This window comes from Manis pentadactyla, chromosome 15 (genome assembly GCF_030020395.1).
Source record: "Manis pentadactyla isolate mManPen7 chromosome 15, mManPen7.hap1, whole genome shotgun sequence".
Classification (NCBI taxonomy): Eukaryota; Metazoa; Chordata; class Mammalia; order Pholidota; family Manidae; genus Manis; species Manis pentadactyla.
The window spans coordinates 18,882,759-18,910,643 of record NC_080033.1 but is presented as its reverse complement, the minus strand read 5'-3'; the positions used below and the strand labels follow the sequence as shown (position 1 = coordinate 18,910,643).

The 27,885-nt window shown below is 56.1% G+C and overlaps 2 protein-coding genes across 5 annotated transcripts; both read right to left on the bottom strand.

The window, feature by feature from the left end:
- Positions 1-207: 207 nt before the first annotated feature.
- Positions 208-15,679, bottom strand: HPN (hepsin). 3 transcript variants are annotated; one of them, XM_036928924.2, is made up of 13 exons: positions 15,184-15,679; positions 14,606-14,675; positions 9,324-9,425; positions 9,198-9,239; positions 4,272-4,401; positions 4,081-4,203; positions 3,911-3,951; positions 3,405-3,570; positions 3,113-3,303; positions 1,435-1,569; positions 1,101-1,243; positions 768-932; positions 208-552 (listed from the first exon to the last, which is right to left on the bottom strand). In XM_036928924.2, the coding sequence occupies exons 2-13, from the start codon at positions 14,619-14,621 to the stop codon at positions 514-516; spliced, it is 1,293 nt and encodes a 430-aa protein (XP_036784819.1). In that variant the 5' UTR covers positions 14,622-14,675; positions 15,184-15,679; the 3' UTR covers positions 208-513. The 3 variants fall into 3 exon arrangements, with proteins under 3 accessions (XP_036784819.1, XP_036784820.1, XP_057348752.1); XM_036928925.2 differs by having other exon boundaries at positions 1,435-1,530; positions 15,184-15,673; XM_057492769.1 differs by lacking the exons at positions 14,606-14,675; positions 15,184-15,679 and having other exon boundaries at positions 4,272-4,396; positions 9,324-9,341.
- A 1,044-nt stretch (positions 15,680-16,723) lies between these two features.
- SCN1B (sodium voltage-gated channel beta subunit 1) lies at positions 16,724-25,363 on the bottom strand. Of its 2 annotated transcripts, none has more exons than XM_036928928.2 (6): positions 24,948-25,363; positions 23,152-23,318; positions 22,157-22,397; positions 17,915-18,056; positions 17,426-17,502; positions 16,724-17,337 (listed from the first exon to the last, which is right to left on the bottom strand). In XM_036928928.2, the coding sequence occupies exons 1-5, from the start codon at positions 24,985-24,987 to the stop codon at positions 17,436-17,438; spliced, it is 657 nt and encodes a 218-aa protein (XP_036784823.1). In that variant the 5' UTR covers positions 24,988-25,363; the 3' UTR covers positions 16,724-17,337; positions 17,426-17,435. The 2 variants fall into 2 exon arrangements, with proteins under 2 accessions (XP_036784823.1, XP_036784822.1); XM_036928927.2 differs by having other exon boundaries at positions 17,431-17,502; positions 24,948-25,362.
- Between the last annotated feature and the right edge of the window lie 2,522 nt (positions 25,364-27,885).

Genomic DNA, 27,885 nt, shown 5'->3' with positions numbered 1-27,885 from the left:
ATATTTGAGCAGCTGGATCCAGCCGTATCTGAAGTCAGATGCTCCAAGACATTTCTAGTTAAGTAAGCCAATTAAAATATTTTCTTTCAAGCCAGTGGGGATTGAAGGATCACACAACCTGCCTGATTTGTGCCGGGTCCTAATTCCTTTCTTCCCTTCCCCAAAACGTCCTCATTGCTTCTTACATTTGCATGCTCAGAGGCCCCATTAATCAAAACCATCTTTATTATTTAAAGAACATCCTGTCATCAGGGGGCCTAGACAGGGGTCCCCAAATGGCAGAACAATATTTACATGGGGGTCAGGAGGGTAAGGCTTGGGTGGTCCCAGGGCTGAGTGGGCCCGCCACTGTGGAAGAGGGAGCCTGGAGGGAGGGTATCCTTGGGCTTGTGGGCTGGGCCCAGGAAGAGAAGTGTCCCATCCCAGGCCCACGGTGGATCCCACCATGTGGGGCTGGAATCACCTAGGTCAACTCGGGCCCTGGAAGCGTGTGCAGCGAGGAGAAGCCACAGGTCAGAGCTGCGTCACCATGCCACTGGCTTCGGAGTGAGTCTGGAAAAAGACAACCGCAGGCGTCCGAGGTCTGGGAGGCTTCTCCCAAAGTCCACAGCTAACCCCCCGCCCTAGAAGCCCTCTGAAATCCTTCCGTTCCCCAGGGTACCCTCTCCTAGGCTTGAGCATAGGTTTCCAGAAAACCCCCATCTCCCTTCCTCTATTAGAGTCCCAAACACTCCACCCTCTGGCTGCCAGCTGGGCCCAACTTTCACCTGTATGGCCTGGAAGATCCACTCCCGGAAGTCACTGACTTTGGTGTAGACACCTGGCTTCTGAGCCAGGGCACAACCGGTGCCCCAGCTCACGATGCCACACAGCCGCCAACGTGGCGTCCGAGAGATGGTGTCCTCACACACGAAGGGGCCACCACTGTCACCCTGGTGAGGGAAGAGGATGCCTGGCTGGAGGCCGAGATAGCTGGCCTACAGACCTCTTGTATGGCCATGGGCTGTGGCCCTGAGATAGGGAGCCTGACCACCCACTGCCCTGTGTCTCCATGGCTGGAGTGGCAGGGTCCAGGGGCTGCTGCCCACATAGTCCCTCACCTGGCAGGCATCGATGCCACCCTCAGAGTAACCGGCACAGAACATCTTGGGCTTGATCTGGTTCCCGTAGAAGTCGGGGCCATTGCAGACATCATTGCTGATAATGGGGACTCGGGCCTCCTGGAGCACCCCAGCCTGTTGGCCTGGAGGTGTGCAGGCAAGGCTGGCCAAAGCTGGGGAGGATGCACACCCCCCTTCCCTCCTAGTGCCCACCCAGGTTCCTCAGTGTCCCCATACCCCGAGACCAAGAGGCACTGCACCAACCAGACTGCCCTTCCTCAGCCTAGCTCAGAGGCTCCCCAGGATGGCTTCCCAAGTGGAAGTGACGACTCACCGTAGTACTGCGTGTTGCCCCAGCCTGTCACGGTACACAGCTTGCCATCCACCAGGGCCTGACCGGCAGCCGGGAGGCATACAGGCTGGATGTACTCTGTGCGAGAAAGCACCCAGCTTCTGCCGGCTGCCCCACCTGGTACAAAACCTCTGTCCAGTATGCACAAGAGATGACAAACAGCGACCCTGTGGCATCCTACTACGCTGATGGACAGTGACTGCAATGGGGTATGTGGTGGGGACTTGATAATATGGGTGAATGTTGAAACCACAATGTTGCTCATGTGAGACCTTCATAAGATTGTATAGCAATGATACTTTAATAAAAAAATATAAATAAATATAAGGCAAACCACAAAATGGTACCAACTTCTCTGGCAGCTAGCCTGGGGGTTAACAGTTTTTTCAGTACCAGGCAGCTTGGGCTCAATTCTTTGCCATTTGCCAGCTGTGGGAACTGGGGGCATGTTTACCTTCTCTGTGCTGGGACCTTTCCCCACGTAGGAAAACAGGATCTTAGGAGGACCTACCATCCCTGGGCTGCTGTGGGAGCTGAATGAGTACGTGCTTGGGACACAGTGAGGAGCCCGCCTGGCACCCAGGAGGCTGTGCGAGTGCTGATGTTCACTGCGATAATGTTTTATTATATTATATTGTTATTACTATCAGACTGTTGCCTGCTGAAGGCTTGTCATCACTATCATGACTTAGTTATCACCATCATTACCATTATTTTTATCGTTATTACTACACTAGGGCCCGCAGAAAGCTGAAGCCCAAGGTCTGCTCTGAATCCAGGGTGTGTTAAAGACACATTGGCACCCCAGTGGGCCTTTCTCTTTGGGCGCCAGGAAATGTTCTGGAGAACTACAGAGGGAATGACTCCTGACTTCCCCACTGATCATATATTCTTAATATCTTTTTCATTTCATTTAATAATTTTTTGCGGGGAGCTTACAGCTTAAAGTGGACTAGTCAATGGTCTTTTGTGGGTTCAGAAATATATAGTTAAGTAGTGTGCCTGGCAACAGGAAGATGCAGCCATCACAATTTTAGAACATGTCATCATCCCCCCAAAATTTACCTCTCACTTCCCCATTTCCCCATCCCCACCTCCATCCCATGCCACCCCCACCCTGTGGTAACCACTCATCTACCTTCTATCTCTACAGATTTGTCTGTTCTGGACATTTCAAATAAATGGAATCATATAGTAGCCTTTTGGGTCTGCTTTCACTCAGCACAGTGTTTGCAAGGGTCACCCAGTGTGTATCCCTCCTTTTTATAGCCAAATATTCCATTGTGTGGATCTACCACATTTTGTTTATGCATTGATCAGGTGATAAGCATCAGGGTTGTTTTCACCTTTTGACTACTGTGAATAGTGCTGCTATGCACATTTGTGTGCAAGTTTTTGTGTGGACATGTATTTTCATTTCTTTTGTGTTTGTACCCTGGGAGAGGAATTGCAGGGTCCAGTGGTAACTTCATGTTTAACTTTCTGATGAACTGCAAGATGGTTTTCATGTGGCTGCACCCATCGTTCCTGCTTAATGAATGCCCAGTTCATGCCCCCTCAAGATCAGTTCCCTTACGACCATGGCTTCCCATGCCCCGGCCCCTCCTCTGTCCTCCCAGCCTCCAGAGTCCCCAGGACAAGGCCCAGCCCCCAGACTTACCTGTGAGGGGCAGGGGGCTGGAGAGGTGGACCAGGGCGATATCATTGCTGTTCTCCTCGCTGCTGGGGTCTCGGAAGGGGAGATAGCCCCCATGGTAGACTACTGCCTGCACGCCCAGCTGCAGGCCGTGGGGTGAGGCCTGGGCCACAGCGCCTGCAAACACTCGCCATCGCGACAGGACCCGGTTCCGCCTACCAGGGAACAGGAGGGGAGGGTGGCAGCCTGCTTGGGCACAGCCTCCCCGCCACGCCGCCCCCTGCCTGCCTCTGTCAGCGCTGTGGAGGACACTCACTCAGGGAAGCAGTGGGCGGCTGTCAGCACCCAGTCTGCGGAGAGCAGAGACCCGCCACAGAGGTGTGCTCCGTCATAGCGAAGACTGACTTGCCACGGCCACCTGCCCAAGCTGGTGTCTTGGCCTCCCACAATGCGATCTACAGGCAGCTTCCTCCGGCCGCAGTCTGTGGGAGGGAGCCGAGGGCAGCAGGAGGGCCTGGGACCTTAGGGGCGAGGGTTCATCCTGCCCCAGGGAGGCTGAGAGACATGGCCCCACTCTGGGGATCCTGACCTGAGGGGTCTGAGGGGACATGGACCCACCGTCTGAGAGGACACAGCTCTATCCTCGCAGGATCTAAGAGGACATGGCCTGCCCAGGGGTGTCCGATGAGACATAGCCTTGCCCTGGGGGAATCTGAAGGGGACACAGTCCCATCCTTAGGGGACCTAAGGGGCATAGCCCTGCACTTGGCGGGGGGGTGGGGAGGGTTCTAAGGAGGAGGGTTCTGAACTTTAGGGTCTCACCTTGGCAGCTGGTAGCCAGGAAACGGCCCCTGGGACAGTCACTGTGAGACAGACCATGACAAAAGGAGAGGCCACTTAGGATGGATGAAAGGGAGGCGGGGAAAGCGGGGGTGGGGCGCCTGGGGGCCGGGGGCCCTGTGTGTGCCCCACCTGCCAGCCGCCCTCCTCACCACACGGAGATGACCTCGAGCAGCCTCCGGGCGTGCGGCAACCTTCCCTCGTCCACGCAGAAGAAGCCCGACGTGCCGTTGGCGCCCGCTGTCCGCACGTCCAGCTCCGAGTGGACCAGCGCCCTGGGCAGGGCAGGGGTCAGGCCTGCTCCTCCCGCCCGCCCGCCCCACCCTCCAAGGGGCACCTGTACCTGAGGAAGCCCATCTCCTCACAGCTGAGTCCCGCCACCCTGGCGTTGGAGCGCGAGGAGCACAGCAGCCGCCACGTCCCCTCCCTCTCATCAAACACGGTGAGCCGAGTGTCTGCTGGGCTGACCTGCACTGCAGGGCGACAGGACGGGCTGCCTGGGTCACCTTCCCGCCTGAGCCCCTCCTGGCCTGCTCTCCAGGGTCTAGTCCTGAGTCCTGGCAGGGCCAATCAGAGCACCCCTGCCCCCACCTTTGTGACTGTGTCTGGAAGGGCACATGACTTAAGTTGGTCAATTTAATTTATTCCTTTTATCTTTTTCAGCCTTAAGACCCTTGACTAATACATCAGATTGCCAAAATATTTAAACAGATATCCTCTAATCTCTCAAAAAAAAAAGAAATAAAAGCTCACATCTGCAGGACTTGTCAGAGCCTTGAATATGCTACAGTGTCTGGTAATTCCCCAAGCAGAGGATGTAGTATTCACTTATTCATTCATTCACTCAACAACCATTAGTCAGACACATATTCTATGCCCAGTCCTGTGTGGGGTGATGCTGGGAACATAAAGATGAACAAGCCAATCCTGGGCTGTGTCCACAACATGCCAAAATCTGGGGCAGGGGAGACAGACAGAAATAAAAAAAGTCACCCAACCAAACACATCATGACAGACTGAGAAGAGGTAGGACGGAGATACATAAGAAGGCTGGAAGAGAGCTTGTTGGGGATTCCTCATGTCTGGGGCTGGTGGTGTTGTGAAGTAGTGTTCCCCTTTGCCCCTCACAGGCTGCTACCCACACAAGGCCAGAGAATCCCTGTTCACACCTAAGCCAGGTCACAGCCCTTAGGCGTATTTATTTACATTTACCAGACACTCTATATGTGCCAGGCTGTGTTTCGGGCAATGAACAGATCCGACGAAACCCCTGCTCTGTGGAGCTCAAAGGCCAGGTGAGATGGATAAAAAGGGACAAATAAGTAAAACAGATCGTGTGTCACAAAAGAAGGGGCCAGGGAGATAAATCAACCTTGACAGAGGCAGGGGGGTCCTGGCATGCAGGGTGGAGTTGTGCCGTTCAACAGGCAGGCAGGGAAAGCTCACTGAGGTGGGAGCCAAGCAAGGACCCGAAGGTGAGGAGAGCCGTGAAGAGAGTAGGGACCAGAGAGCCAGGCCCCGGACACTGCACGACCCCCAGGCGGGGGTGGGGGCGAGAACAGCAGGGAGGCTGAGCAGAGGGAGGGAGGGGGTGAAAGGCGGGGGTAACACCTGGCGTTCTCAGCAGGGAGGGGCAGCTGGGGAAGGGCTCAGCCAGGAGCGCCAGACCTGTCCCAGGGTGCCAGGCTTCCTCTCGCTGCCAGTGGGGAGCAGCCTGTAGGTGGCAGGACGAGAGCAGGGAGATGGGGAGGAGCTGCTGTGGTGTCCGGGAGGGAGAGGGTGGGGCCGGGCCAGGGTGGGGGCAGTGGGAAGAAGAGTGGATTCTGGGCAGATTTTGGGGGTGGAGCCACAGGGTTTCCTAACAGGTTGAGTGTGGGTGTGAAGGAAAGACAGGGGTCAAGGGCAATTCCAGGTGTTTGACCTGAGCCACTGAAAGGGTGGAGCTGGCCAGGGAGGGGAAGGTGGCGAGGAACAGGTTTGGGGAAAGATCCTTGGTCCTTTTCTCCTGAGCCTCCTTCATGGCTGGTGTTCTGAGGACACATTCTGGGAAACCAAATCTGGGGCAAACTCATTTCTGCAACCTCTTAGGCAGGAGCCGGGGAGGCCCTGTTCCTGTAGCCCTGCAGACCTGGACACAAGGAGGTCGGACCTCCGGGGAGAACCCTGTCCTGCTGAGAACCTAATGTGTGCCCGTTGCTATGCTACATGCTCTCCCTCCTCTCCAAGGCCTTACCAACACCCTCCCCCCCCCACCCCCAGAGGCCACAGAGACCACCCTCGTTTTGATCAGATGAGGCTGTTGAAGCTTGGAGAGGTAGGGTCACCTGCCCAACATCGCAGAAAGGCAGAGAGAGAGGATTTGCATTTAGACTTGAGTCCAAACCCCAAGCTTTCAATATTGCCCTAGATAGCCTCTCAAGCGGCTTCCCTTCCTGAAGGTTAAACAACTAACAGCACAGTAACCCTAACACAGGCTACAGGTCCTGGAGGTGCCAGTGGGTTGGCCCCATGCCATGTGTCATATCTGGGAGGTTCTTTGAATCCCGTAACCATCCTGGGAGGTAGAGACCATTTCTATGCCCATCTCGCAGATGGGGAAACTGAGCCTTGGAGAAGATGAACTTGGCCAGGGTGTACAGCTAAGCACCAGCAAAGCCAGGATCTGAGCCCAGGCCTGCCGACCTGCATGCTCCCTGCTCCTTTTGTGGGTCTCACACAGACCCTTACCTGCCCCCACCCCAAATATACTCACCCGCAGTCAGGAGTAAGAGCTTCCTGGCTGGCTTGCCTTAATCATAGCCTCCTACTCCCGGGTGGGGACAGGGGATACCTGGCACCTGGCTGGGTGGTACCCACCACCCTGAGTTCCAAGACCAAGACTTGGGGTTTGAAACCCCAACTGGGGGTGAGTGACTTCTAAGTGCTCCAAGATATGATTTCCAGAAAGTGTGAGGTTTGAGGAAAAAATGGTCCCTTTGTGGATATATGTTGGGGGAGGCGGGAGGGAGGGAAGATCAAATGCTCCCCCCACCCAGTTATTTTTAAGCCACATTCTGTGCCACTTTAAAGCTTTTTATTCTTGTTTGTATTATTTTAAGCAATGCAAAAAGTATGTTCTGGGTCACCTGGTTTGCTTTTACCAAACTGATATATTTAGAGGTGTGACAATCCCAGAAAAATGAGGTGGGGATATAGTTTTTGGGTTGTCTTTGTTTTTTGATATCCCACATTTTTGAAAACCCAAGTACAACTGAAGGGCCAGTGTGCCAGCATTGGCCGGAACCAGGTCTGAATCGTGGCCTAGTTACTGTCCAGCTGGAGGCCCAGGACGAGTTAGTTCATCTCGGCAGTTTGTCTCCATGCTCATTCGTTAGGCAAAGATTTCCTGAGCACCTACTATGTGCAGAACATTGTCTGGGCCAGTAAACAAAATGCCCCTGCCCTCCTGAAATTCACCAGGAGTAAATAATTAACTGCAAGAAGAGCTTTACTAGGGCAGCAGGGATGGCTGAAGGGTTGGGGAGCACAGAGTCTGGGGGTGCAAGAAGGCCTTGCTCAGCAAACTTAAGGCCTCAAGGTTGAAACCAAAAGCCAACATTTACCAAGTGGCTGACAGCCAAGCACTGCATGGAATATCACCTCCTCTCATTCTCAGCCTCAGTTTACAGATGTGGACGTTGAGGGTGGGGCTATTGTGAGGCCCCACAGCCCAGCAGTCATGGTGCAGAACCCTGAAACCTGCCCCTAGGTGTGAGCTGGTACAAGATGTGTGGACAAAGGCTGTGGTGTCGGGAGGGTCTGTCAAGGGTGTATGCGGCCCTTGGGCTGGAACCTGGAAAGTGGTGGATGCGGTGCAAGGTGTGGGCAGAGAGGGGCCCGGACATAGGAGCTTCAGAGCCTATGAGGGGTTGGCATTTTAGCCTAGCATCAGTGGGAAGCCATGGAGGGGATTTTGGCAGAGGCACAATCCTGCTGCCTTGCCACTTATTTGACGTGTGGTCTTGGGCATGTCAGTTCACTTCGCTGGGCCTCAGTTTCCCCATCTGCAAAATAGAGATAATAGCCCCAACTTCAGGGCTTTGTGCAAAGGCTGCAGCCAGGGCCTGGCATATGTTAGCTGTCACTGTGGCAACCCACTTGGCTGTTTCTTGAGAAACAACAGCATGTAGTAGTTCTGCACAAGAGGTGGGACCAGCTGCCTGGGGTTCAGATCCCAGGCCTGCCACCTTCCAGCTCTGTGACCTGTGGCTCTCCTTGGCTCTCCTGTGCCTCAGTTTCCCCAAATTAAAGTGGGCTGTTATGGATTTAATGACTTGACACCTGTGACGCCCTGAGGCCTGTGCCTGCCACATGTAAATGCTCTGTAAGTGCTGGTGAGGACGACTACCACTGGTGATGGCTCTCCTTGTCTGGACTTTCATCGCTTAACATGAGCTGAGTCCTTTATGGAATTAGAGAAGGCTTGCGGGAGTGAAAAACACATCCCACCACCCAACTTCCCCTTCCTTCCTGCTGCCCTGGGCCACAGAAGGGCAGCATGGAGCTGGTCTTGGGAAGATTTATTCATTCATTCCACAGTTAGCTTCTGTGCTTATTCAGTCGTGTGGCCATTCACCCACACCTGCTTGGAGACTCATCTCTACCAGGCCTGTCTAAGAGCTGTTTCTGGACCCATCATTTACAAGCCGTGTGTCCTCTCTGGGCCTCGCTTCCCACATCTGTAAATGGGGACAACAGCTACACACTCAGAGAGCCGGAAGGGTTTGCTGAATTCAGGCAGCAACCCTCAAATGTGTTCTAACTATGCCCCACACATTTTTACATTATGAAGTAGCCCCAAACTTCTGTTTTCTGGGGCAAAACATCACATTGCTCTGAGCTTCAGTTTCTCCATTTTTAAAATGGAAAGAATAACCGTCCCACCCTCATTAAACCAAACATTAACAAAACTTTTCTTACTGAGAGAGAAGCACTCTGATATTTTCTAATCTAATCTCTTTCAAAATTTTAAAAATGTCGTTTTTGACTCATTAATTTCATGACACAGTAATGGGTAATATATTTAGGGTCTGAAAAACACTGGATTAGACAAGGGAAATGCTTACAACAGCACCCGGTCCAGAGCAGGCACGCACTCTATACGAGGGCACGAGCATCGCCAACATTTCTGTGGTTTGTTCATTCATTCACAAAATCCTTTTGCTGAGCTCCCCCCAGGTACAGGCTTTCTCCTGGGCTCCCCAGAGGGTTCCCAGCCTGCTTTACTCACCTGGATACAGCGGCTCCTGATCACTTCTGAGTAGAACCATCACTGCAGAGAAGGCAGAGGTAAGGGCAGGCAGGCTGGGGGCCACAGGGGACAGGGGAGGACAGAGGCACAGGGGGCCATTCTCACCAATGGCCCAGGATGCTGCCCCAATGCCTGTCAGGAGCAGCAGGGTCCCCACAGTGAGAGCTGCCACCTTGGGTCCGGAGTAGCATGGCACAGCCTGGCCACCTGCAACAGACACCATGCTGGGGCCACTGCCAGGATGGCAGGGTCTGGGCACAGGCCAGCTCTGCCCTGCCCCCAAGGCTAACTTAGCATGCCTGAGCCTGCCATGCCCTGGTCCCGGTCTCTCAGGGCACAGCAGTGGGCGGGGCCATCTCCCCTGCCATGTGGACAACCAGTGTCCAGCTCCCCAAGGGTTCGACTGAGAAGGGGAGGGCCTGGAACAGCTGCCACCCTCCCTGTCTGCACTACTGGCACTTGGGGGAGTTCTCCCCAACGATGCTGCGCTTCTCTATCTTCCTCATCACATGGCACCATCTTTTCTTGTACCTCTCACTTCTGCTAACTCTCCCAGAAAGGCTCTTGGAGCCTCTGGGGGGCTGTGACCCCTGACCTTTGCCCTCTTGGCAGCTCTTCTCTCTGATGTTTGGCATTTCCTCACTGCCTCATTTTTCTCTACTGTTCCAGATCCCCTGTCCCTGGGTACCTCCTCAAACCAGACCTTTCCCCCAGCACCCAGCTCCAACATCAAATCTGCCCCTGGAGGCTGAGAACCTAAGTTTGGAAATTTGCCAGCCTCACTTAAAAATACTGACCTTACTCTTTCCTAGCTGGGACCTTGGGCAAGTGGCATTACTTCTTTGAGCATCAGCTTCCTCATCTACTTAATGAGCATCCACCCAGTACTCACCTCTAAAAGTAATACTTTAAAGTTATTTTAAATAATAATAATCATAGCCAAACTCATCAAATGCTTACTACGTGCCAAGCGATACTCTAAATGCATTAACTTATTCAGTCCTTATCTAAGTTATGATTCCCATTTCTCAGACAGGGAGAACTGAGGCTCAGAAAAGTAGAGTCACAGGCTCAAGGTGGCTCAGCCAGGAGAGGCAAAACCGAGTCCTGAGCCCTGGGCAGGTCTGGAGTGAGGGCCCCAGTGTGTAATCACTAAGCCATGCTGCAGGACCTGGCATACACCAAGTTCTCAATAAAGGCCTTTTAAATCATTAGTGCTGTGTGGTCCCAGGCAACTCCCTTCACCTCTCTGGGCCTCAATTTCCTCATCTGTAAAATGGAGTTTTATTCATTCATTGTCCTATTGAGTATCTGCTCTGTATCTGGCACCCTTCTGAGATCTGACACTTACCAAAACAAGACAGATGAGATGCTGGGTCTCACGGGGTTCACACTCATGTGTGCAAGGTGAGAGGGAGATGTAAACAAGTAAACAAATTTGATAATTTCCAGATTGTGGCAAAGTGTATGAAGAAAACAGTGCAGGTGGAGGCAGCCAATGGCTTCTGCAGGGTGCTCAGGGAGGGCCTCCCCAAGAGATGCCTGTGAGCAGATGTGAGCAGATGGAACTGCGTAGGCAAAGCCTCAAGGCAAGGATCTGCTAGAGGGCAGAGAGGCCTTGATGTGGCCAGAATGGCACGAGCTTGGGGAAGGCAGTGGGGACCAAGACTGGGGCCAGCCAGGGAGGCCTGGCAGCCTGAGGAAAGAAGAATTTTATTCACAGTGCAACAGGGGCCCTAGAGATTAAAAGCCAACTGCTTCCCTAGGGACTGTGACAAGACCAAGGAGAAGAGGCTGCTGTAAACCTTCGGCTGGGCCTGGTGTCTACCTGACTGCCCTTGGCACCTGCAAGGCTCTCCCACAACTGCAGGCGCTCCCTGCATGCCCATCGGTGTTGTGGTGGCTTGGCTGGTGTGCACAGGGCCAGGCCAGGGCCTGGAACAGAGCAGGAAGTGGTCCAGACCTTCCTGGAATGGCCATTGTCTGAGTATCTTAAAGAATTTGAGAGCCCAGCAGTTCCTGTCAAGGTGTAAGGGAACACTCCATCCCTCCAAAGAGGTCCCAGTGGGCCAGGCCTGCCCAGGCCCTGATGGCTGACCCTTCCTGGTCTTGAGAGGGCCTCTCAGGCCCACCTGCCAACTTTATTGCCAACCCATCTTCCTGGCTCCAGTGGGAGGTCCTGGCTCCCTGAGGCCACCAGGGAGCTCCTGGTTCCTTTGTTTTCAGACATGCCTGCCAGGGCTTTGGGCCATTCAGAACCCAGTCTTGAGGCTCTCCTATGTCTCCTAGGGCAGAAAGCATTGCCACCCCATGCCTCTTTGGATGACAGGAAGAACCTCCTTCCAAGCCCGCTGGTTCAGGGGACTTTGGGCAACTCTAAAAGTGGTGCCTTCGGTGGAACAGGAGGCATCCTCACTCCATCCCCAGTAAGAGAGGCAGCACCCTTGTCTGAGTCTTGTAGGCAGCAGCAATAGGGCCTTTGTGCTCAGTAAGCCAGGTGCCCCGGCCTCTCCCCGAGGCTGTGCTCTCTGCTCCTCCAGGGCACTGGGCGGCCCTGGTCTTCTCAGACAGCTGCTAGCTCCAGGCCTCAGTCCACACCGTACCTGCTCCACCTTCCTGAATGAGTCTCTCCTCCTTTGACTTCTGGGGCACCCACATGCATCTGATTTTCCTCTTACCTCTCCAACAGTGCCTTCTCTAGCTCCTGACCCTCTGCCTTCTCCTTGAAATCTGGAGTTCACAGCGTGAGCCATCATCTCCTCCCCCTCATACCTCCTTTGGCCAAGTCTGTCTAACCCACCTCCACAGCCTCAGCTTCCATTTTCTGCCCTAGCCCTGGACTCTCCTCAGTCCCAGGGGTCCTGCAGCCTCATACGTGCCACCCTCTGTAACTGCTGAAGTTCCTCACACCCCCAGGTCCCATACTGGCCTCAATCTCTCCCAGGAGCTCCAGGTTATATCTCCAACATTCTCATCCTCAGGACTGTCCCTCACTGGCAGGACGCCTCCCTTCCTGCACAGCTTGCCAGCTCCACAGCCTGCAGGCCTCCCGAGTATCTCCCGGCCATCCTCTCCTTCTCCATCCCCAGCCCCATCTGAACCCTGGGCTCGGCTGTCCCCCTGTGGGCCAACCTCCACACAAAAGCCTGGATATCTTCCTAAACACCAAATCTACCTTGTCCCTTCTCTACCTAGAACCCTCCATGGCTCCCCAGTGCCCTCCAGGACAGAGACTAAGGCCCTCAGCCCTGCTCTGCCAGCCCCTCTAGGATATAAGCACGACTGTTAGAGATTTAGGAGTCAAACATATGTTTCTCCAAATGCCCAGACAGCCATATGGGTCATTATCAGACACTTGCTAGAACTTCCAGAAAGCAACCAAAACAACAGAACTTGCGAAATACATGTTAGGAAAGAGAAGCAAAGAATCTCTGAGTGCCATCTTGTGGAAAGACCCAGAACTGCCCCAGCACTAGCCTGCCCCTCCCCATCAGCAGTCCCAACAGACCTGGGTCCAGCTTGCACACCCTGTCACCCTCCAGCTCCACTTCCAACTTTATCTCCAGACACACCCTAATTATCGATGTGCCATTGCACACTGGCGGCCTGTCACCCCCAGCTTTTAGCCAGGCTGTTCCCTCTGCCTCGTGCACCCTACCCACACCCTATTCATCCTGAATGTCAACTCGGAGGGACGTCACCTCCTCCAATTCTAAGCCCCCAGGGAGCACCAAGCACCTGGCCTCGGGCACTTGCAACAATGCCAGCAGCACTGCTCAATGGCCCTCAGAACCCTGCCGGACTCCCAGCGCCAACCTACCCCCGTCCTGCACCTCCCTTAAAGCCTGGCAACTGTTAATGAGGAAGGCATCGTGGTCATCATTCCCGGTTCACAGGTAAGGAAAGGCAGCCGGTGACACCTACCCGGGTCACCCAGCCAGTAAGCAGGCGACCGGCCTTTCCACATCTGTACGCCTCCAGCCTGGCAGCAGGACTCCTCTCCACATCCAGCCCGAGCTGCCTGGGGGTGCACTGGGGCCCCCTGTGCCTCAGTTCTCTCTGTACCCAGACCCGACTCTGGCCATCCTGCTGGCCACGCTCTGCTTCTCTTCCCTGGTTCATTCGCCCACAGGCCACAGCCCTGGTGACTGCCTACAGACAGCCCCAGGAGGGAAGGCATCCCCACATGGGGCTCTGCCGTCCACCCGCTCGGCAAGCGTGCAGTGCCTGCTCCTGAACCACCAGAGCCTGGGCTCACTCTGAGCTGAATGGTTTGAGGTCTGATCTGCTGACGGTGCTGAGCCCCGAGGAGGTCAGGGACCCACACTGATGGTTTCAGTCAACACACTCAGCACTTCTGCCTTTCATGGCATTTAAGTCCTCACACCACCCTGTGGGATGTGCACTAGGACCATCTCCATTTTACAGAAGGAGAAACTGAGGCCCAGAAAGGGTAAGGCTTGAGGCTTGCCCAAGACCTCACAATTAGGAAGTGCTGCTTCCTGGGACAGACCAGCTAGCCTGGTTCCGGGAAGAAGGGAGGCAGCCCCAGCTGGGGAGGGCAGGAAGGAGAGGCGCCCTCGAGGCCCTCCTGCTGGCTCCCAAGTGCAGAAGGGGTTGAGAGGGAGCCAGGCTGTCTGGAGTCCCCTCTCCAGGCTGTAAAGAGCCCTTGGGTGCCGGCCGCTCCAGCGGTGGTGAAGTGGTTCCTCTGCTGTCTCTCCCCTCTCCATCCATCCAGGCTGGGTTCAAAGGCTGCCCTCGGCTCTTCTGTCCACAGTGTGAGGAGGTGGGGGGAATGTCTGGAATCAGTGGGGTCTTGGGGTCCCCGGGACTCCAAGTCAGCTGACCTCTGTCATGACAGCTCTGGTTCATGGCGTGAGTCTTACATGTTAAGCCCATTCTGGTGCCTTGTGTGTGGGCTGTGCTCCTAACAACCCCACATAGGTAGCATGTAGATAGCATGACCCAGGGGAAACCAAAGCCCAGAGAAAGGATGTCACTTGCACAAGATCACACAGCAAAAAAGTGGCGGCAGCAGATTCAACCCCGGGGCCTGCGTCCGTAACTGTGATAGCTAGTCTCCCCACCTTGGCCCCAAGAGGAAGATGTCCAGGGCTAGCTGAGAAATCACTGGGGGGTGGAGGGGAAACTGAGGCACAGGGCCAGGCAGGTCATATGGGGTAGTAGGGAGTCAGGCGGTGGCACAAGCCCACAGAAAATTTGGTTAATAGTTAATCCAGTGGAGGAGGCTCCTGAAGGGGGTGGGGATGGTCCCAGGAGGGGTGCCAGAGAGAGGGGGCTCTAAAGGGGCAAAGGGTTGGGAGAGAGCGTAGAGGGAGGGGTGCCAGGCAGAGCCAAAGTTGGGGCTCAGGGAAAGGGGGACTCACCCTCCTTCTCCGCCATGTCACAGCCTCTTGTTAATGATTCCCCGGCTGACCTCCTGGGCCGGGGTGGGATCTGTGGGGAGAGGACCGGGGAGGCAGGGCCTGGGGGAGCCCAACCCAGCCCCAGTGCCCCCAGTCCCAGGCACCCATCCAGGAGGCTGGAGGGACTGGGCCCTGGCCAGAGCACGCTGCGATCATGGACACAGATTGGGCTGGGTTCAAGGATGGGGTCAGTGTCTGCCCAGCAGCTGGGGGGACACCTGGATTTGCAGGGCTAGGGGAGCCCATAGGTGGGCCTGGGGGAGGAGGGAGCTAAGGGTCCAAACTCCTGGGTCTCAAGGAGGACAGAGCTGGGGGCCTGAACTCCTGGATCTTTAGGGAAAGAAGGGTTTGGGGGCCCAGAACTCCCAGATCTGAAGTGGGGAGAGACGGGGCCAAATCTCTGAGTCTGAAGAAGAGGAGGCTAGAACTCTGAGGTCCTTGGAGAGAGGTCAGAGGGACCACCCTGGGAGGCCCTCTATTGGGAAGTGGGCATTAGTCCCCATGCCCTGGAGACTGGACCTGAGGGCGCTGGTCCTTACCCTGGAGTCCCGCAAGCGGGGGTGGAGCCGAGAGCTGGTGCCGGTTTAGGGTCAGTCTCCAGGCCTGGGCAGGAGCATGGTGGCCCCGCAACAGCGGGCGGCCGGGAGGCAGAGGCAGCAGCGTGGGGCCTGCTCGGCCTGGAGGCCTCACCTGAGGAGGAGGGGGCTGGGCAAGAGGCGGGGGAAGGGGCGGAGAGGGGCAGGGCCAAGCGATTGGCAGCGCTGGAGGCCACCGGGCTGGTGGGGCAGGGTGTGCAGGGGCTGGACCAGGAGGCCCAGCAACCTGCCTGCTGCCAGCCTGGAGGGGGCCCAGGTGTGCCAGTCTGAGGGGAAGTGGGAGTAGGGACAGACTTGTCCTGAGGGCCAGAGGTTTGGGGAGACAGAGCAGGCTGGGGGCTGCTTACAAGGACTAAAGGATAGGGACACGAATTAGAGGAAACCAGACGGGGGCCCCAGCTGCCCCAAGCCCACCCTGCCCCCAGCCTCCTCTCCTGCCTCCTGCCCAGCCGCTGCCCCATCCCAGCTCAGCCCTAACTCCGGCCCTGTCCATCCCTGCCCCTTTCAACACTCCTTGCCCAGCCCAGGCCACATTGCCCCTGCCATTTCCTGTACCCCCTGCCCAGCTCCTGAACAAGGCAGTCCCTGTCCCAGCCCTGTGCCCAGAACCCTCGTCCGCCCCAGCTCCAGCTCCAGCCTCTGTCCCTTCCTTGTCCCCAGCCCAGCCCAGCCCCCTCCCCCCAGCTGCTTTCCTACAAGTCACGGGGGCTGGTTTGCTTTGGCAGCCTCTCTGCGGCCTGCAGCAGTGACCTCTGGAGCAGGCAGGTCCTAGACAGGGGGGTGGGGGCTTGGCCCAGGAAGGGCTGCGCGGAGTGCTGAGGCCCAGGCCAAGGGGCCGGAAGTGCCAAGAGGCAGACACACACTGTCCCACCAGCAGCCAAGAGTGTCCACGTCAGATGCCGGGGCCAGATAAACACCCAGACACGCAACCGTCACCATCAGACACCTGTCTGCAGGCAGCCGTGCACCAAACAGTCAGACCACAGCTGTTCACTCCTGTGTGGCCTCCTCAGAGCCCTGGCCGCCCACAGGGGGACATGCTGCACAGCCTTGGTGCTGCCCCGCCTCTAATCTCTCTCTCTATTCATCTCTCTCTCTCTCTCTCCCCAGCTCCCAAAGCTCCAGAGGGATTCTGCTTGGAACACAGAGAACCCCACAAAACTCCTGTCTTGCCCCCCTTCTCTCCATAGGACACCTGCCCTCCAGGGCCACCTTCTTGGCCCCCATCTGGCTCCCTCCCACACTCCCTCCCACTCCAGTCCCCCGCCCCCCGCTAAGCTAGTGATCCCCCAACCCTTACATTGATCAGGTACTAAGCTGCTTGCTGGGCCCTCATTCACCTGTTCCCTCCCCACCCTTAACCCTGCACGTGGGTGGAGAGGCCTCACTGCCAGCCCAGGAGGGCAGATCCCAGGAAACTGAGGCTCTTGGATTTTGCAGGGCGGGGATAAAGGGTGGCTGGACTCATGAGAGAGACTATGAATCAAGTCCAAGAATCTTTATTTCATGAACAAAACTACTTGTGTAAAGAGAAACGAGGCTGAATGGGCCCCTTTCTAGTGGCCACAGTCCAAGGCTGGTGAGAGAGGGAAGGGTTGGGCTGGAGCAAGACTGCATCACAGGGAAAGGGAACCCCAGGTCCAGCCAGAGGAAGCAGGAGAGGAAATGTCACTGGGGTCATGTGGGTCCCAGAACCCGCACCACACACATGGCCCTGCTGGGCAGGGAGGGGGCAGGGACGGGCTGGGCCCCAGCAGTGCTACTCTGAAGGGGCTGGTGTGTGCAAATCAGCAAGGAGGGGTGCGGAGCCGCTGCCCCCACCTCGCCGGCCCCTCCCAAACAGACAGCAGAAGCAGGGGTGAGGCAGCGGCAGTATTGCTTTACCCATCATGCATGGCGCGGGTGGGTGATGGGGCAGGAGGAAGAAGGCCAGATGAGGGGTGTGAGCCAAGCCACCTGCCCCCTCCCACCCTGGTGGCTCCACTGGCAGGACTCTGAGGCTGTGGAGGCCAAGGAATGGCCAACCCCCACCGGGGACAGGCTGTGCCCTGATGTTCCCCTTTAGAGTTGGCTCTTCCTTGAGGCGGAGCCCAGGGCCTAAAGGTGCAGGAAAGACAGGGGGTCAGGGACCTAGTGAGCTGACACCCCGCCCCCCAGGCCCTCCAGCCCCTGCCCATCTACCCACCTTACCGGGGTTATTCAGCCACCTGGACACCAGTACAGTTCTCTTTGCTTTCTGAGGTGATGGCCAGGTATTCCGAGCTGCAGGGGCAAAGGCCAGGTGTACAGTGGGCCATTATCAGTCTGGCCCACCCCTGGGAGACTGGAGTGGGTTAGGGTCTCTGCCCCAGGGGCACAGGGCTCCAGAGTGAGAGAGGAGAGGCTGGGGGCTGCACTCAGGGATCTGCCGGGAGTCCTGAGTGTGCGGGCAGGGGGGCCTGAGGAGGGTATGGGGAGTGGGATCAGACTCCTGGGTCCTGGACTCACTCCTCTATCTTCAGGGGAAAGGACGCTGGGCCTGAACCTTGAGTCCTGAGGGAAGCAGGGGCTGTCTGAGGGACGGCAGGCTGGGACCTGACCCAGGCCTCATCCCGTTTCTGACAACAAATGCTCCCCTCTGGGAAGTCCCGGATGTCCTGGGCCACCTCCCCTCTCCTCGCCCAACCCCACTCACGCATTCTCTTGAGCAGCAGCCTCCGTGGCAGCAGCGATCTTCTTGTAGCAGTAAATCATCTCTGCCACAAGCCATATGGTCAACACCACGATAAGCACATACATCATGATCTCAGACACGATGGACGCCATGTCTCTGTTGGCTGCAGGGGCCAGTTGGGGTTAGGCAGCAGCCGAGGCCTGGCTCAGGAGGCATGCCAGCCTGAGTGTCCCTGTGCTGTGCAAGCTTAGGCAAAGAGCACAACCTCCCTGGGCCTGGTCTGCAAATGGGACCATGCGGCTTCTTTAGATTCATCATTGTTGCTGTGATGCTTAGTAAAGAGCTGCAGGTGGGCCTCGGGATCACCCTCCACCTGCCTCCCTGTGGAAACTGAGGTTGCATCAGTGTCATTCAGGTGACTGAAGGTGCCCAAGAGCTCTACAACCAGAAGGCACAGGTTCCTATCCTGGCTCTGCCACTTGCCAGTTGTGCGACCTTGGACAAGTGACTCAACCTCTCTGGCTTTGTTTCCCCATCTGTAAAACGTTGATCATCACAGTATCTCCTTCATGAGAGTGTTGTGAGAATTAAATAAGCTTTAAAATTCCTTAGAAGAGTGCTGGACATATAGATAGCACTCAATAAATGTTTGCTGCTGTTAATTATTATAACAAGTTATTACTGGGACACGATGGCATTATAATTAATAGCAGGGGCTCTTAATTGAACCAGACTGCCAAGGTTCAAATCCTGGCTCTGCCTCTCACTAGCTGTGTGACCTTAGGCAAATGACTCCACCTCTCTAGGTCTCGACATTCCCTCCGTAAAATGGGGAGGATAATACTCATGCCTTCTCACAGGGTTGCTGGGAAGAGGAAATGAATTTACATCTATAACATGCTTGGCCACACTCACAGTCAGCACTGCCTCCGTGTTGGCTATTAGCTGACGTTTTCCGGAAACCCTCTGTCATTTCCACAGCACTGGCTCTTGCCACTGCCAGCTTCCTTTCATTGAGCCTAAATTTAAACTGTAAAGGGAGTGCTTGCAGCCAGGGGACCAGAGTCGAAGGCCACTGTGATGTCCTCAGCCGGATTTCGCAGGTGTCCAATCTCATTTTCCCCGTGGTCCTCACGTGGTCTTCCTCCCCCGGGGGCCGGGCACGTCCTGCTGCTCCTCCCAGTACAGATGGCACCAGTGCTTTCTGGGCCAGAGGGAGGGAGGGCATGGGACAGGCTGCTCCTTCCCTGCTGGGGACAGGGTTCTACACCTAATTCATTCATTCATTCAGAAGACATCACGACTGCATCTCATGCCTCGGTCATGCTCTGTGCTGAATTCTTTATCTGAGGATCTCCCTGACTCTTCAAAACAACCCAAAGATACAGACAGTTCTGGCTTCCCATGTCAGCTGACCTCAGGAAGCACACTGAGCTGGATATGTGTTGGATAAAGCTCACACCATCAGAATTCTCACCTCATTCCTGGAATTCAATGCCCAAATGGATTGATGGAATCTGGTATCTCTTGCCTTCCCAATCAGATTAGGAGTGACAGGTACCCTGCAGTAGCCCATTTGCCAGACATGAGCACTGAGGCCCCGAGTGGGTAAGGTGCTAGGCAAGGATGCACAGCCGGGGCTGGACTCAGAGCCAGGACTCAGCTCCAGGTGTAACTGAGTCCACGATCTGAGCTCTCATCTGCTCTGTAAAGCTTTCAGGGCCTCAGGAAGATTTGGCAACAGCTGCTGTAAGGCGAGGGCCATCCCCCTCAATGTACATAGACACCTCAGGAGGTGGGGCACTCGTTCCCCTACTTTACAGATGAGGAACTGATGCACAGAAGACACGCACAAGGTCAGAAGGCACCTTCTCTGGGGAGACCTTTAATTTCTTCAAAAACCCCAAATCTCCTGAGAGCTTCACCCGTCTGCCCACACAGGCAGCTCCCAGATAGGAAGCCCGGGGCTGCACCTCTGCAGGCCGATTCTCACCAGCCTCAGACACTGCCCACTCACACTGGGTTTATCCAAAATAGAATGAGCCCACTTGTCCCCATCTGCCAGCCCCACCCCGGGTGCTTCCGACTATTTACTGCACCTGTGCCAGGTCAGCAAAAGTCGCATCACCAACACCCACGGCCCCTCCTTTGGAAATGACTCAGTTCATTCCTTAGGGGTTATTACCAGGAGGCAATAGAGGCTGATGGTAATGTGGAAACTGCAGTAAGAGAGTGGATTATAATCACAAAGAATATAGTATGGCTGGGAATGCTAACCCAATAATATCATGGGTAACAAAAGAAATGGGGTAGTGGGACGAGTAAAAGTACCACAGGATGATGAGTAGTGTTGAAAATATTATAGAATCACAAGTGAAATTTTAAAATTCCACAATATGGTAATTCTTAAAAACACCGTATAGCATGATGGGTAATAATAAAGATATGATAGTATGGTGGATAACATGAAACATATTCTAGTAGGACAGATTATGATAAAAAGACTGCTGTATGTTTGGCAATGTTAAAATAGTATATATAGTATATAGTATAATGATAAACTACTATACTATAGTGGGCAATGTTAAAAAGGCAAAACTAAAATATAGTGGATAAAAAATAGTAGAGCGTGACGGATAATGCTGACACCCCGAACTCTGGGAAGACAACAGGAAGAGCTCTACCTTATGGTAAATTTTGTTGAGAACACAGGCTCTGGGAGGTAGCATAACCCAGGAGACGACGTTAAAAAGAGAGGCCCCACCGGATCCCAGCGTGCCTGGGCCCCAGCCTCCACCACGCGTGAGGGAGGCAGCCTGAGCCAGGGCCCAGCGGCGAGACAGAGAGCCTGGGGGCCTAAGGGTGTCACAGACCCTCCCCGCCCTCCCCAGCCCTCTTCTCAGCCCTGACTCAGGAGACAGGACTGACACAGATTTTGTGAAGCCAAAGTATTTGGCAACATCTTTGTTACAGCCACTCCACCTTCCCGCCACTCACGGGGGGCAGGGCTCCATTTTCCACACCCATGGGCAGCAGCCCATCCAGCATCAGGATCTACACCAAAGTCACTGAGACCTGTCTCCTGCATTGAATTCTGCTGGATCACTTGGATAATAAGCGTAAAAGCTGTCAAAAGAAACCCACAGGCTCTGGCTGACAGCAGAGTATAGTGAATCACGCCAAGAACAGAAACGGCAGTCACACAGGCTTAGCTGGGTTCATATCCAAATTCCAGCTCTGTGACCTTGGCCATGTGATCTTACCTCCCTGAGCTTGGGTTTCCCCATCTGTAAACTGGGGATAGAAAGTGCCCTTACTCCAGAGGGTGGGTGGCAGGACTCAGTGAGGGATTCCACGTAAGGCGCGGAGGCCAGCTCCCAGCCTGGGTAAAGGAAATACACTGCACATTGCGTGGGCTGATGTGCGCGCGCTGCGGGCCACACGGGATATGCTTGCCACGGCTCTTTGGTGGCTCAAGGTCTGGGATATCCCTGATCTCTAAGCCAAAGGACCGTAGGGCCCTGAAAAGTTTCAATTTACACCCATCAGAAGATGGTTCAGAGAAGAAGTCCAAGACAACTGAAGCCAAGATGATGAAATGGTTCAAAAACACTGCAGATCCTTGCTGTTCAGGGCAGGCCCCAGACCTGCAGCGTGGGCCCCAGGGGAGCGCTTGTTAGAAGTGAAGCCCAGGCCCACCCCAGGTCTGCTGGTCAGGATCTGCACATTAGCAAGTCTCCCGGGTGGCTTGTGTGCACAGCAGAATTTGAGGAGCACTGCCCGAGGTGACACACTCCTATCTGTCCCCCCACCAGGACTGAGGCTACTGGGCAGTCAGAACCCCACCGTCGGCCCCTGTGTGGAGGCCCTGCCTTGAGCCAGGCACGCCAGCAGCCGACACCTAGCACATTGCTCAATCCTTACAAACCTCCCCGTGGTGGGAGAAGAGCTCTACAACAGCGGTAAGAGAGGTAAATACTACTATCATCCTGATTTCTTCAGCTCAGAGACAGGAAGGCACCTGCTGGAGGTCACACAGCATGGGCGGCAGATTGCACCCAGGCCTTCATGGAAGAGGCCTGCATGACCTCTCCATGTGCAGAAGGAAAAGCACTGGAGGTGGGAGAGGAGGTGCTGTTTTCCTGCTGCCATGGGCAGTCAAGGCCCAGGCACGGAGCCAGCCTGTCCCCTACCTGCCATCTGTCCCTCCATCTGGTTGCCAGTGGATAAGAGGGGCGAGGGGGCCGGCGGGGCCTGGCTCACCTTTGTCCACCACCTCAAGGTGGATCTTTTTGACGACGCTGGTGTTGTGCTCATAGTTTTCAAAGAAGAGCAGGCGGTAGACATGGCATTCGTAGTCGCCTGAGTGGTTGTAGGTGACATTGGTGATGAAGATGGACAGGTCCTGCAGGTCCTTGGTGTCCCGGCTGCCATTCCACACCACGCGGCCCTCGAAGCGTGCGTCCTCCTCCAGCTGCAGTGCCTCGTTCTCATAGCGCAGGATCTGGGGGCGGCAGGAGCCCGGTCACTGCCTGGGCCTGACTCCTGCCTAGACTCTATTCTGTCCCTTGCCCCGACACACAGACACACAGCAGGCGCATGCACACTGGCTCGGCCTCCGTGACCCTAGACAGAGAGGGCACAGGGGGAGAGGGTCGTGCCCGGCTGTGCCCTTAGCCTGCAGACCGCCTGCTGGCACACACAGCTTGTCCAGGCACCCCCCCGAGCCCCTGTTCGGCCTTCCTAGCCTTCATTCTCTACAGTTCTTCCCTGGCCACAGACACTGCAGGCAGGGACAGAGGCAGCCTACTTGGTCCCAGCTGCTGGAGAAATGGGCTCTAAAACTTTACAGTGCTCCCTCACGTGTAATTAAAATCACACATGGGGTAAAGGAGCTCTGCTTCTCTTCTGTGATGATTCTCCACCACAGTTTGCTGGCTCTAAGTAACGCCGGTGACATTTACTCTGTGCCCCGACCACATGCCAGATACAGCGATTCAATCAGCCTTCACATAAACCTATGAGCTGGAAACCACCACAGCTCCATCTCTTCAGAGGAGGAAACTGAGACCCAGACAGGCTCTGTGACCTGCCCAAGATCGCAAGCTGGCTGGGGTGGAGCTGGAATTTGAATCCAGGCCATCAATACTAGCACACTATGGAAAACAGAAAATCCCTCCTATGGAAAACAGAACGCTGCCCCCGCCAACTCCCACATTGACGCCCTGCTTCCACCCCCATGCCAGGCGGCCACACACCTTGACAAACTCCTCTGTGCCCTTCTGGCGGAAGGTCCACTCCGTGAACGTCTCAGCGGTGGTCTCACTGCGGCGCTTGCAGGAGATGCACAGAATTTTGAAGGTCATCCCATACACGGCCTCGGTCTCTGAGTCCACCTCCACACAGCCCCCCCAGGCTGAGGAAACTGCGGGGACAGCAGGCTCAGGTCGAGCAGGGGCACCCATCACCCTAGGCAATGCCAGGCCCACTGGTGGCTGGCTCTCAAGCCCCTGGGAAACCATCTGTTTCCCCTCCATCGTGGTTACAAATAGGATGGGACACTAAGTCTGGCCCTGCCACTTGCTGCAGGACCTTGGCAAGTCCCTCATCTCATCTGAGCCTCAGTTTACCTGAGTGAACAGTGAGGGAAGAGATCATCTTTGCTTCTGGAGGTTGCTGGGCAGATTCCAGAAATCAGGTAAGACCCTAGCATTGGGCCTGGCACACAAGAGACCTCCCAGTCAAGTGGACTGTTACTGGGGTCACTAACTCAGAGTCTTTGCTACCCCAGTACTCCTTCAGAAGGCGGCTTGTCCAAGGTACTGCAGAATCTAGATGGTAAGTCTAGAATTCCAGCTGTGTTAGAAGTTCAAAGTGGAAGAGTTATTTCCATCGTTACTGCAAAACCAGGCAGCCCCAGAGAAACGGGCTGGGAGAAGGCAAGGCCTCAGAAGGGACTGTGGGTGCCAGGACCAGGGCAGACTCACACTCCAACCCTGCTCCTCGGTCCCACAAGTTCCTGTGCATATGCCCCCTCCCCTGCTTCTCCTGCCTCAGTCCCCTGTGCTCCCAAGCGCCTCCTTATTCCACCTCCTACCAACTTCTCAAAACTTGCTGAGCTCTTTCCTCCTTCAGGGTCTTGGCACCCTCCCTGCATTCCAGTCCTTTTGGGTCCCCCTCCACATTCTTACCGGCTACCTTCTTCCTGCCCCCCAGGGCTCACTAGCTATGCTGTGTCTCTCCAGATCCAGCTTAGGGTCTGTTCCTTCGTCTCTTACTCTCTTCCCCAATTAATCTTGGGGGTTTCTTGTCCTCATCTGCTGTCTCTCCCAGTATCCCCGAGCTGATCTGCTCTGTCTCTCCATCTCTGTCTCTCTTAGGGGTCTCTCTAAAGGTCCCAACACTTTGTGTCCTCTTTCCAGGCTCAGGCACCCCCTTCCGGTTTCTCTCCAGACCTTTCCCTGTCCCTTTTTTAAACTCCATCTTTCTCGGCGTCTCCATCTCTTTCCGCCTCCCCTAAGTTTCTCTCTTCACCTCTCAGGTTGTTCTCAACCTCTCTCAGCACTCCACAGCCCTCTCTCTGCCTCTCCTTCCCCCTTTCCTCCCCTCTCCCCAGGCTACCAGGGGGGCACTCTGTACTCCCGAGCCTCCGATGTCTCGCGCCCCTTCCCTTCCGTCTCCATCTCTCCCTGTCTCTGTCTCTACTGTCCCGGTCTCCGGGTGCCGCCTTCCCGCACCCCCTCCCGCAGCTGTGGGTGTCACATTGCAGCCTGCGGGGCTCCGGGAGCAGCTGACTCCGCGTTTCCTCGCCCCCGGCTGGGCGCCCGCGGCCGCTAAGCCGTGCCAGCCCAGCTCCCGCCCGCTCTTGCCCACCCGCACCTCCACCGCCCTCCTTGCCCGGCTCCCAGCGCGCGCAACTTCTGGAGCGGACTTGGCCAGCCAAGAAAGGGGCGGGGGGATGCCCTCGTCCCGCTGTCCCGGCTCCAGATCGCGAACTCCGCCTCCCGGCCGGTGCCAAGCTGTACCCCCGGCCGCCGCGCCCCCGCGCACTCACCCAGCGCCGCGCCGACCACGAAGGCCAGCAGCGTCCCCATGGCTGCGCTGCGCGCGCTGCGCCCCCCTCCCGGGCCGCCGGTATTAATAGCTGGGCGAGAGGCGGCGGGACCCGGCGGCGGTTAGAACGTCCCCGGGAGCGCGCGGGCGCAGCAGCTGCGGCTCTGGGACCGGCGAGGGGGGGGGGACGGGGGGCACGGCCCCCCCTCTCCGGTTACCGCCGGGGGCCCAGCCCCGGGGCCCGGCGTCCGGGCATCCCCGCCACGCAGGCGGCGGCCGCTGTTCTGGCTGCTGCGCTGGCGCGCGCAGCCGGGCACATCCGTCAGGCGCACCGACCCCGGCCCCGCTCTGGCTGGGGTGAGCTGGGCCGCGGGCCGCGGTCTCCTGCGCACTGCAGCGGCGGCGGCCCAGGGAGGGAGGAGGGAGAGGGAGGGGGCGGGATGAATCACCGCGGGGGGAGGGCGCGGCCGCCCAGCCTTTGCCGCAGCGGCCCGGGAGGCGCCCGCTGCACCGGCCTCTCCCGGCGGCGCGGGGACCGCGGCCTCTGGGCACCTCGGCTTCTGGGCACAGGGACCCCCAGCCTCTGAGTCTGGGAAAGGTCACCCCCAGAGTCACAAGAGGGCTTAGAGGGCGGTTTGGGCGCAAAGCTTCCGACTCCAAGTTCTGGAGGTCACCCTCATGGGACAGTGGGACTTGGCTGGGACCTTCAAGTGACCTCCCCCTCAGATCCCGGCATCCGGGACCAGAGGTCACTGTTAGGGACCCAGGTGGGCATGGCTGGGGGTGTATGTCTGGCCGTGGCTGCGAATAATACTCCAGACCACCCAAGCAGGAGAGGCACCCTGGACCCAAACCAGAGAGGGGTTCGGAGGTGTCATGTTTCAGGAGGGCCTTCAAGAATCCCCTCCCCTGTCTCTGACGTCATCCTCCACTCCTCTCTGCTGCGCTCCACTGAGGTTGCCTGGGCGCCCTGCACTTACTAACCTACAAAGCTCATTCCTGCCTCAGGGCCTTTGCCTCTGCCTAGACCGCTGTGCCCTTCAGTGACCAAAGGCCTCCTTCCCTCCCCTCCTCCAGCTCTTGGCTCAATGTCACCTTGTCGGTATTCTGTCCATTGCAGGGAAACTGCCTCCCCTTCCCTTACTTGACCTCCTTTACCCGTTTTTTGTTTGTTTTTCTTCTCCACAGCAATCGTCACTACCTGATGGTACACTTTTATGTAGCTTCTCCACTCACTGTCCCTTCAGCCCTGGAATATAAGCTCTCCTAGGGTCAGGACATTGCCCCATGCACCACCTCCAACACTTGAACTGTGCCTGGCACATTGTAGGTGCTCGATAGATATTCAACAAATAAATAAATGCCAATGACAGAACACTTCCAATATGCTGGATCCACTTCCACCTCCCAAACTTGAAGCAACTCTACTATTATCACCATTTTACAGAACATGAAACAGGCTAGGAGAGGGTCACTCTCTTGCCTAGGCCATGCAGCTGGCCTCAGGTGGATCTAGAATCCTTCCCTGGCAATGGCAGGTGGCTCATCCTACTGGTAGGTTCTGCCAAATGGAGAGGATGAGGTTGGGGGCTCTGGCTGTCAGGACCAGGGTGGGAGTGAGACTTTTGGCTAGAGGTGGCTGCTCAGGTCCTGGCCTCCCATTCTGGGCGGGATGAAGCTCCAGATTCCCCTTGGCCCAACCTTGCCAGGCAAGAGGAACCAGGGTGTGGGGCAGGCCTGGGGCAAAGGGGCAGGAAGCCAGGGACACCGGACACCTTTGTGGTCTGGGCCTCTGTGCCAGCACCTCCTGGGCTGTGAAATTCCCTGCAGAAAATAACCCCCTTGTTGTCCTGAGCCCTCCCACCGGCAGGGGTGGCAGGCAGGGGCACAGTGAGGACAGGCCTGAGGCACCAGGAAGGGGCGCCCACTTGGAGCCCTACAAGCTGATGTTTGCTGAGAACCTACTATGGGTTTAGTGCTGTTCTAAGCCCTTTACTAGTATTAACTCACTTAACTCTTCCTACAAGGTGGGTGTGACCCTTATCCCATTTTATAGGTATGGGAAACTGAGGCTCAAGGTGAGAACTTGCCATGATCACATAGCTAGATAGGAAAGGCTGGCTCTGCCTTTCACCACTGTGGTCCATCCTGCCTCTCTCCAACCCCTTCTACAGTCCTGTGCCCCAAGCCATCAATTAAGATTCTTACAGCCTGACTGTGACACATCAAAGGTCTTCTTTACCCCTCACTCACTCTGGAACCAGGGCAGGGTTTGAGACAGATCTGGGTTCTAAGGACCAGAGACTGCCTCAGAGCCCATTTTCTTGTTAGTAAGACAGGGGTTGGGATGGCACAGACCCTTTTCCTACTTGGTACTCACTACATGAGTTACTTTCTCCTCCCCTCAACTTTTCTGCAAGAGGAACATTTATGGAATATTGACTCTGGGCCAGACCTTGTTATAAGTGGCCTCATTTATTACCTCCTTGAATCTCATAATAGCAGCTCTCAAAGCGGGGTCCCTGGACAAGTATCATCAGCATATCTGGAAACTTACTCCAAGAAGACTCTCAGCCCACCCCAAACCCACTGAGGCAGAAACTCTGGGGGTGGGGTCCAGCAGAATGTTTTGTAATGAGCCCTCCAGGAGAGTCCGACGCAGCTAAAGTTGGAGAACTACTCGCTTCTAACCACCCTGGGAGACAGGTGCTATTCTTACGCCTCTTGTAGACAATGATAATCTGAAGCTCAGATAGCCTGACATGCCCTGGTCTGCCCGCACAGCCCCTGCACTGGGCCCTGATGATGCAAAGCTTGTGAGATTCTGGGGAATCCTGATGGTGTCAGTGACATGGCCCCAGAAAATGAACAGCTCCCCCCACTCCCTGCTGCAGCAGGATCCTCCCACCTGCTCCCAGGGCCCTGCAGACACAGCCACA